This window comes from Idiotropiscis lumnitzeri, chromosome 2 (assembly GCF_059441095.1).
Source record: "Idiotropiscis lumnitzeri isolate Australia: NSW breed Sydney's pygmy pipehorse chromosome 2, RoL_Ilum_1.0, whole genome shotgun sequence".
Lineage (NCBI taxonomy): Eukaryota > Metazoa > Chordata > Actinopteri > Syngnathiformes > Syngnathidae > Idiotropiscis > Idiotropiscis lumnitzeri.
In genome coordinates this window covers 31,403,794-31,414,281 of record NC_142392.1, presented here as the reverse complement: position 1 = coordinate 31,414,281, position 10,488 = coordinate 31,403,794, and the positions used below count along the sequence as shown (strand labels likewise).

Below are 10,488 nucleotides of genomic sequence, written 5' to 3'. Positions count from 1 at the left end.
AGCTTCGCACCTGTTCGATCTCTGAGGCCTGACATTGGAGTCTGCAAATGGGCTCTGGTTCACTCTTGGAGATGGTCATGCACTTGGTCTTTTTCTCGTTGGTTTCGAGTCCAAAACGTAGGCTTTCCTCACGTAGTGCGTCAAGGAGCTTCTGGAGCCCCTCTTCCGAATCTGCCATGAGGACGGTGTCGTCAGCGTAACGTATGTTGTTAAGCCTTCGACCACCACACAGAATCCCTATACGTATATACAGTGTATATTCGCATAGGTTTGCTTTTTCTGAATGTCTGCTGCTGTTATACATTAACGGCTACATTACGCCGCCGCCTCTGTGTGATCTATACCTTTGCTGCTGTAACACTGCAAATTTCCCCATTGTGGGAATATGAAAGGACATCTTTATCTTTAAAAACCTTGTGTTGGTGCTTCTTAAATAATTTTCCACACGAGTAAGATTGAACAAAATGGTGAAACAAAAATTTAAAAAGTAAATTTTGTAACAATTAAACATTGAATACTAAATTATTCCTAAAACAGTTCACTAAATCTTATAATTAATAGTGAATTATTGTAGTTTAATGAATACTAAAACGAATAATGAAACATTAAAGTACTTAAATACCGAAATCATTTTCGAACACAATAACAGTTAAGTCATAGAACAGTGACATATTTTAATTTAAAATTCGCAATCACAACCTGGTGAAAAACCCTGTAAAAAGGCAAATATGTTGACATAAAGTATCACTTTATCATGTCAACTGTTAATAAAAGGGAAATGCATTTGGAATACTATCCAACCAACAACATGGTGTCAGATATATAAACAAAACCAGCAACAAAAGTAAAATTCAATACATCTCTCAAGTTCATATTTGGGAACAAAAATGTTTGTTCATGTGCATCTTAGGTTTTTCTCTATGTTTAGAAGAAGATAACAATGATTTGCATCGCAAATGGCGACATCTGTCGGTGAATTGGTGACAGTGCGCCACACAGCCAGCAGCCAATCATATCACAGCGGGGTGTGTCCTGTTCTTCCGCTTTCGTGACGAACAGGAAATCCTTTCTGTGCGACTTTGAAGAACGTCGCTCTTTCATTCGTCTCGTCAAACAAAGAGAAGCACACGAGTTATCGCCAAGCAAAGATCAAGTGCGGATTTTTTGGAATTATCATTTGAAAATGTGTGCAAGAACGACACCCAAGTACAAAGAGGAACTTTGGGGAATAAAAGAAGAGAACGAGCAACATCTTCAACTGCTGGACGAAGTTTGCAAGCAGCCTCGTGTTGTGCTACACAAAGCAGGTTTGTACACGTCTTACTCTCATTTGCTTTGTAAAGAACGACTTTCTATCGTTAAAAATGTGCATCACAACATTAAGTTGTTTGGGGAAATCGTTCAAGGTTATTGGCGTTTTATTTTTTAATCTTGCCTTTTATTTGCAGGTCTGCTGAACATTTGTTGATGCCAAATAAAATCAGTGCAGGAAATAAATGCCAAAGAAAAAACAATAGTGGGGGCTGAACTCCATGTTTTTTCCAGTATAAAATTTGAACTGATTATTTAACATTTTACATTTTCTGGTTTTTATATCTTGTTAAAGCAATTCCTTACGGAAGGAATTCTGCCTGACTCTAAAAAATGTGCACACTGCGGCAAAAACATCAATGGCGGATGATCAATTTTAGTGGATAAAACACAAAATATTAAGTTATTTTAAAAAATCAAGTACGTATTGGTCTTATTTATTTATTATCTTTGTACTGCCTCGGTCAATAAACCTCGGGTGGCCCAGCACTGTTTTATGCACATGTGCGTTGTTTCACCCCATCCAAACATTTAAATTACATTTAATGCATCCATCCAGGGTTGCACGGATCTCATCAGTGAACAAGCGCATGCTGCAAGGAATGCATCTGCATCTTTGGCTTACTATGGTGTTAGAATAATATTAAGAGGTTATTATACATTTGCCGTGATGCAGCTTATTTTAATATGTAGTGCATAAAACATGTTGCAGTTTAATAGAGTGAACTATGCTTGAGTGTTTACAGTTTGAGTGTGGCAGGGCGGTGGCACTTCTTCAGAAGTGCCGATGAAGTAAACAACACCGTGATGAGCCCTGATAAGAAGAAGTTGGCCCCAAAGTCTGACGCAAACAGCATCGTGCTGGGTCCTGATAGAAGATGTTAACGACAAAGTCCGCTGCGACCCATGGCGGCACGCCAATGATAAACCGGACTAAACCAGCTTTTGAGAAGACGAACTGTACCACCCTTGAGTGTAATCTGATTTCTTAAAGTGTAATCTTATTTCCCGATGTTATAAAAGGGAATGTGTGAAAAGCATCGGGGAACAGAGGGGAGATAAAGTTGTCAAATAAACTTTGTTAACCTTTCTGTAGCCACTTGGGCTGCATCTCTCTCTCCTTCCAGCTATGAACCCTATATGTCAAATTGGCGAACCTGACATATGGGCTTAAAAAGGGAGACCGCCACAACCCCCTTTTCGACCAACAAGCCCAGGAACATTTAAAGATAAAGATGAAGATGTCCTTTATTAGTCCCACAATGGGGAAATTTGAAGTGTTACAGCAGCAAAGATATAGATCACACAGAGTCGGCGGCGTAATGTAGCCGTTAATGTATAACATTAGCAGCAGACATTCAGAAAAAGCATGCAAATATACACAGTATAAACGTATCTAAGTGTAAGGAAACACTCCTAATGTTTGTCCATTATACGGAGGGGGAAACGCTGTAATGATAAAAACTACTGAATGATTGAAAATACTGCAATCATAAAAATATTGCAATGATAAGAGTACTGTAATGGTAAGAGTACTGAAATGATAGAAAAGTACTGCATGATAGAAAATACTGCAATGGTAAAAGTACTGTAATCGTAAAAGTACTGCAACGATAGAAAAATACTGCAATGATGAAAGTACTGCAATGGTAAAAGTACTGCAATGGTAAAAGTACTGTAATAGTAAAAGTACCGCAATGATAGAAAAATACTGCAATGATAAAAGTACTGCAATGATAAAAGTACTGCAATGATAAAAGTACTGCAATGATAAAAGTACTGTAATAGTGAACATCCTGCAGTGGTAGAAATACTACAGTGATAGAAGTATTGTAATAAGAATACTGTAATGGTAAACAAAATACATCATTGGTCAATATTTAAGTACACCCTTGGCTGAAAGTACAGTAGTAGTTAATATTGCATCCTAGGACTGCACAATTGCACTAATGCCCTCCCGTTTGTAGGCCTGACCCAATGTTCTTGTTAAAAAGTCTGACAGCAGTTGGCAGGAAGGAGCGGCGAAATCTCTCTTTGGTACAGCGAGGGTGTAAAAGTCTGTCACTGAAGGAGCTGTAAAGTGTTCTCAGAGTGTCATTGAATGGGTGGGCTGGTTTGTCCAGCATTGATGACAGTTTTGCCGTCATCCTTCTGCCCCCCACTGAGTCCACAGAGTCCAGGGAGCAGCCCAGGACAGAGCTGGCCCTCCTCACCAGTTTGTCCAGTCTCTTTTTGTCTCGGCCCGAGATGCCTCCTGCCCAGGAGACCACTCCATAGAAGATGACTGATGAAACCACCGAGTCATAGAAGTTCCTGAGGAGTGTTCCCCGAACGCCAAAGGACCTCAGCCGCCTGAGTAGGAAGAGTCTGCTCTGACCCTTCCTATAGAGAGCGTCTGTGTTGTCGCTCCAGTCCAGTTTATTGTTCAGATGAACACCCAGGTACTTGTAAGTTGAGACCCTCTCAACGTCTGTTCCCTGGATATTCACTGGTGCAGGTGGAGAGTGCCGACGCTTGCGGAAATCCACCACCAGCTCTTTGGATTTCCCAGCGTTGATTTGGAGGCGGTTCTGCTGACACCAGTCCACGAACCCCTGCGTAACCCCTCTGTACTCCCGATCGTCATCGTCAGTGATGAGGCCGACAATCGCAGAGTCATCAGAGAACTTCTGCAGGTGACAGGTTGTGGAATTGTATTTGTAGTCCGAGGTGTAGAGGGTGAACAGGAAGGGAGCCAGAACAGTTCCCTGCGGCGCTCCCGTGCTGCAGAGGAGCACGTCAGACACACAGCCCTGTGTCCTCACGTACTGTGGCCGGTTTGTGAGGTAGTCGTGGATCCATGTGATGAGGTGGTGGGCCACTCCCGCCTGCTCCAGCTTGTCTCCCAATAAGGCGGGCTGGATGGTGTTGAAAGCACTTGAGAAATCAAAGAACATGATCCTCACCGTGCCCCCCGCCTTCTCCAGGTGGGAGAATGAAGTGTGGAGCAGGTAGATGATAGCATCATCCACACTGATGCCAGGCTGGTATGCAAACTGGAGTGGGTCCATTGAGGAGCTGACCAGGGGGCGCAGATGGACGAGGACCAGTCTCTCCAGGGTCTTCATCAGATGAGACGTCAGCGCCACTGGTCTGAAGTTGTTGAGCTCCTTCGGATGGAGTGTCTTTGGAACCGGAACCAGGCAGGATGTTTTCCACAGCTGGGGGACTCTGCCCAGCTTCAAGCTCAGGTTGAACATGTGCTGGACGATTCCACACAGCTGGTCTGCGCAGGATTTGAGGAGCTGGGAGCTGATCCCATCTGGGCCTGCCGCCTTCCTCGCCTTCATCTTCCTCAGCTGGTTCTTCACCTGAGATGTTGTGAGGAACAAGGCTGAGCAGGAGGAAGTGGTGGTTGTCTGATGAGGCTGGGAACTGGAGCCTGTGGAGAGAGAGAGGGGCGAGAGAGGGGGAGAGAGGGTCTTGTTCGCAGTGGCAGGAGGGGTGGGTGGGGGCTGCATCAGGGAAGCCTGAGCGGGGTCAGACATTTGATCAAACCTATTGAAAAATAGGTTCAACTCATTTGCCCACTGAAGCCCCCCCCCCTTCTGGGTCTTACCTGCTTGTCCGTGGCCTGAGATGGTCTTCAGGCCCCTCCAGACATCCCTGGCATTGTTCCGCTGCAGTTGTTCTTCCATCCGCATCCTGTAGGACTTTTTCCCCTCACGGATCCTCCTTCTCAGCTGACGCTGCACTCTCTTCAGCTCGTCCTTGTCGCCTGAAACAAAAGCCCTCTTTTTCTCCTTCAGGAGAGCTTTAATGTCCGGTGTGATCCAGGGTTTGTTCATCTTACAGTCCTGGTGGGAATGGTGTTCTCCATGCAGAAGTTAATATAGTCTGTAACTGTGTCTGTTAGACCATTAATGTCCTCACCGTGAGCTTCGCTGAATACCTCCCACACAGTTCAAGGCCTCCTCGGCTTCTCTGGACCATCGCTGAACTGTGCGTGTCACAGCTGGCTGCCTGCGGACGAGAGGTTTGTACACAGGCAGGAGAGCAACCAAGTTGTGGTCAGCTTTGCCCAGCGGGGGGAGGGGCAGTGACGTGTACGCCTCCTTGGTGTTGGCATAGAAGAGGTCCAATATTTTATTGTCTCTGGTTTGGCATGTTACATATTGTGTGAATGAAGGCAGAGAGGAGGAAGGAGAAGCATGATTGAAGTCACCAGAGATAAGGAACAAGGCATTTGGGTGCTGTGTTTGTAGCCTGCTCACAGCTGCATTCAGTACATCACAGGCTGTCTCACCGTTAGCAGAGGGAGGCACGTACGCCGCCACCGCGATCACATGACTGAACTCTCGCGGTAAATAGACCGGACGCATGCTAACAGCTATCATCTCAATGTCCCGACTGCAAAGTTGATCCTTAACAGTTATGTGCCCAGGGTTACACCATCTATCATTAACAAACACAGCCAGCCCTCCCCCCTTTCTCTTACCGCTCTCCAGTGTCCTGTCCGCGCGTAGTATTTGAAAGCCGTCCAATTCCACGACGGCGTCCGGCGTTAGCTCTGTTAGCCACGACTCCGTGAACACCAGCAAGCTAGCCTCCCGGACAATCCTCTCGTGCCGGGTTAGCGCTGTTAGCTCGTCCATTTTGTTGGAGAGGGATCGAACATTCCCCATAATAACGGACGGGAGGACGGGGTGATATCGTCTCCTCCTTGCCTGGCGTTTAGCCCCCGCACGACATCCCCGTCTCTTCCTCCTCAGCTCGCGGGGAATATCGGGTCTCGCTCCGGGAGCCCACGCGGGGTTAGCACGGAGTGCTAACAGCTGATCTCTTGTGTACACGATCGATCCGTAGCTCCGAGTTTCGTCTCCGGACACGATCGCGCAAAAAACAGCCCCCAACAGTAGTAAAACCACCGCAAGTTGGATGTCCATTGCTGAGGTGAGGTAAAAATAAAATAAAAAAGGGTAAAGGGAAAAAACACACGAAAAAGGCTCAATAGTGAGCCACGCTGCTGTAAACAGGCAGCCACTCGCGCGGCGCCGGAACCGGAAGATTTTACATTTTCTGGTTTTTATATCTTGTTCAAGCAATGACTTAGGGAAGGAATTCTGCCTGACTCTAAAAAATGTGCACACTGCGGCGAAAACATCAATGGCGGTTGATCAATTTTAGTGGATAAAACGCAAAATATTACGTTAAAAAAAAAACTAGTACGTATTGGTCTTATTTATTTATTAACTTTTTACTGGATTGGTCGGGTGACAGTCAATGGACCTCGGGTGTGTAGTTTCACCCCATCCAAACATTTAAAATACATTGAATGCATCCATCCAGGGTTGCAAGGATCTCATCAATGAACAAACGCATGCTGCAAGGAATGCATCTGCATCTTTGGCTTACTATGGGCTTAAAAGGGAGAACGTCACAAACCCCTTTTCCACCAACAAGTCCAGGAACATTTAGTTCCTGGTAATAAAGTTCCTGTGGCCCAGGTGGTTTGCATCTCCCCCACAACTCATAGTTCTTGATAATTTATGCAAATGACAATGATGATGTATCAGTGCGAGGTCTTGTGTTACTTTGTTACTCATTATTGACATTCTATGGCTGTTCAGCATCATTGCAGTTACAAAATAATTCAGTGAACTCTAATAATATTATGGTGTATCTTAGTCTAATTTTAATTCATATTGGATAACTTTTAAATATACATTATTCAAATATGTCAACATGAAAGTCAGAGGGAAAGTGTTGTTGCTTAATTTATGTGTAGGGATTTTGATTCTTCACACGTAATTTTGTTTAAAAATGTATTTAGAAACAGAAATTTAACAAAAAATCAAAAGGGGAATGTTGGAACGTACTAGCAGGCTAAATGTCATTTTGGGAAAAAACAAAAAAACAAACATAAATCATGCAATAAATAGCGACTATGATGCCAGGGCCCCTTTAATTCTTTTAGGCATACAGATTAGAATGGAAGCAAAAAGTACCCACGATGAAACTATCTCTAAATGCAAAATGAAAAACTTGTCAAGATATTTCACTTGAAGGATTCCTATTCTATCAATGACATTATGTTGCGATGGCCCCCAGTGGTCCCCATCAATAAGTTAGGGTCCCACAACAGGTGTTCCATCAGACGCACACAAAAGCCTGTGTGTGCTAACTTCAGCTCGCTTCCAGTAACGTCTGTGACTATGTCAGGAATGAAATCGGGCATCAGCCGCAACATGCTTCCTTTTTAAATGCTCGTTTATCACCGTTGTGCTGCGAAAGGAGGTTTACATCGTAGGACGGAATTTTGTGAAATGCCCCCATGGTCCGGTCCAAGTTGGGGTCGCACGCATTGCTCCGTGTGCGGCGGGCACAAGTCAAGGTAGCATGGTAGAAACAATATAAGACAAAGTCGCCGCCTGACCTTTGACTTGGCCAAACCAAATTAGTCTTTTTGTGTCCTGCAGACGTCAGTGAAAACGATCTGTGTTCTGTGAAAGAGGAGCCAGACTTGACTCGCATCAAAGAGGAGGAGGAGGAGGAGATCAACAAGTCACCAGTGAACGTTCTCCCTATAAAGACTGAAGATGAAAACAAGGATGTGAGTGAGGACAACAGAGGGGCGGAGCCTACAAGCAGCAGTTCAAGACATCACGTGACAACAGAAGGTGATGAAGACCACTGGGGGCCATCACAAGCACATAATGAGGACACATTATCAGACGCTCATGACGATGATGATGATGATGATGACGATGATGGGCAAGCCAAAGGTGAAAGGGCACGTCACACTGATTCATTAACTTCAAAGTTGTCTTTAAAACCACACACAAGAACACACAGTGGAGAAAAAACATTTTCATGCTCATTTTGTCGCAAAAGCTTCTCACAAAAGGCACAATTTACAAGGCACACAAGAACACACAGTGGAGAGAAGCCTTTTTCATGCTCGGTTTGTGGCAAAGGATTCTCTCAAAAGGCATATTTAACAGAACACACAAGAATACACAGTGGAGAGAAGCCTTTTTCCTGCTCAGTTTGTGGCAAAAGCTTTTCTTTAAAGTCATATTTAATAAAACACACAACAATACACAGTGGAGAAAAACATTTTTCCTGCTCAGTTTGCGGAAAAAGTTTCTCTCAAAAGTCACATTTAACAGAACACACAAGAACACACAGTGGAGAGAAGCCTTTTTCCTGCTCAGTTTGTGGCAAAAGCTTTTCTTTAAAGTCATATTTAAGAAAACACACAACAATACACAGTGGAGAAAAACCTTTTTCCTGCTCAGTTTGTAGGAAAAGTTTCTCTCAAAAGTCACGATTAACAGAACATACAAGAACACACAGTGGTGAAAAACCTTATTCCTGCTCAATTTGTGGAAATAATTTCTATCGTAAGTCGCATTTAATAAAACACACAACAATACATAGTGGAGAAAAACCTTTTTCCTGCTCAGTTTGTGGAAAATGCTTCTCTCAAAAGTATAATTTAACAAGCCACTTAAGAAGACACAGTGGAGAAAAGCCTTTTTCCTGCTCAGTTTGTGGCAAAAGCTTCTCTGGAAAGTTTAATTTAATAGAACACACAACAACACACAGTGGAGAAAAACCCTTTTCATGCTCAGTTTGTGGCAAAAGCTTCTCTGGAAAGTCAACTTTAACAAAACATAAAAGAATACACAGTGGTGAAAAACCTTTTTCCTGCTCAGTTTGTAGGAAAGGTTTCACTCAAAAATCAACTTTAACAAATCATAGAAGAACACACGGTGGCGAAAAGCCATTCAGTTGCAGTGTTTGTGCTAAAAAATTCTTCACTAAACAGGGTGCTGAGAGTCACAATTGTGCTGGTGAGAATTGCAGCAATCCTTGAAGCTTAAAAAAAAAACGATGTAAATGTGATTTTGAATAAAATATGATAAATTTAATTTTGAAAAGCTTTTTTTATTGACATTAAGCCAATGTGATCAGTGCCAGAATAACCATTGTCTCTGAGTGATGATGAGTTGTTTTGTTTTTATATCAAACATTATCAATGAAATTAATTGCCTTTGCCTGGAACAACATTTGTTAACGTTATGCTTTTCAATTGTCTTTTTAATCCTAATGGAAAAGGTGTGAGATGAAACGGTGCTTATGAAATCGGTATCTTCCACAATCATCAATAAAATCACTTGTTCCACTTGCTCAACTGGCCTTCATTACGCTGTGTGAAAAGGTGAAAACCTGAACAAGAAGTTGAACTATAAAAAGAACCAGAAAGAGAAACGCAAGTAGTCTCAGTTTCTCTCAAAGGATTTGGAATGTCAGGAGTTGGCAACTTGATGGTGACTGGAGTCAACGTTTATTTGTCACCACGGAGGAGATGATCCGCATCACGCAGTTCGTTGCTGCTGCTGTCTGAATTTGCGTCCTGAATTTCACCGGCAGATCTTCAGCTATCCCACGTCTGACCCCAAATTGTTGTGGAATTTTCAGCAGTAAGGGAAGATCAATGAGATAGTCTGGAAAATAAATTGTCTTTTGGGTCAGTCTGTAGAGTGATCTCAGTGGGAGAAGTGCGTGGGAAGATACTGATGCACACAGGAAGATGAAGATTTATTTGACAGTGGAATCTTAAAACAGAGATATTTTTTCTGCATTGAGCATACTTTTCAGTCAAAGTCGTGTTGTACAAGAAGCGAAAGGCACTTTCTCAAAAGCAGGTGGCCACAATAAATAACAAAAACCTTACTTGCTAAATAGTTTTCCATAACATTAAGATTGAACAAAATATTGACATGAATATTTAAAAAGAAACGATTAAACGTTGAATACTAAATTATTACTAAAACAGTTGAATGAATTTTGAAATAATAGTGAATAGGCGTAGTTTAATGAATACTGAGACGAATAATGAAATATTTCAGTGCTTATATCAACACTGAAATCATTTTTAACACTCTAATATTTAGATAATGAAACAGTGACGTATTTTAATTTAAAATTCGCAACAACGTCGCTGGCAAAAAACCCTGTAAAGAGGCAAAGGTGCAAACATGTTGACATAAAGTATCACTTTATCATGTCAACTCTTAATAATAGGGAAATACATTTGGAATACTCTTCAACCGACGACATGGTGTCAGATGTTTTAACAAAGCCAGCAACAAAAGTAAAATTCAATACATCTGTAAAGTTCATATTTGG

The 10,488-nt window shown here is 42.6% G+C and overlaps 1 protein-coding gene across 1 annotated transcript in view; it reads left to right on the top strand.

The window, feature by feature from the left end:
• The first annotated feature begins 1,083 nt into the window (after nucleotides 1-1,083).
• The window catches only part of LOC148342306 (uncharacterized), a 48,158-nt gene continuing 38,753 nt past the window's right edge, over nucleotides 1,084-10,488 (top strand). Inside the window, exons 1-2 of the mRNA XM_088285895.1 lie at nucleotides 1,084-1,307; nucleotides 7,770-9,023. Coding sequence (XP_088142021.1) covers nucleotides 1,184-1,307; nucleotides 7,770-9,023 — 1,378 coding nt within the window. The 5' untranslated portion in view covers nucleotides 1,084-1,183. The remainder of the gene's footprint in view (nucleotides 1,308-7,769; nucleotides 9,024-10,488) is intronic.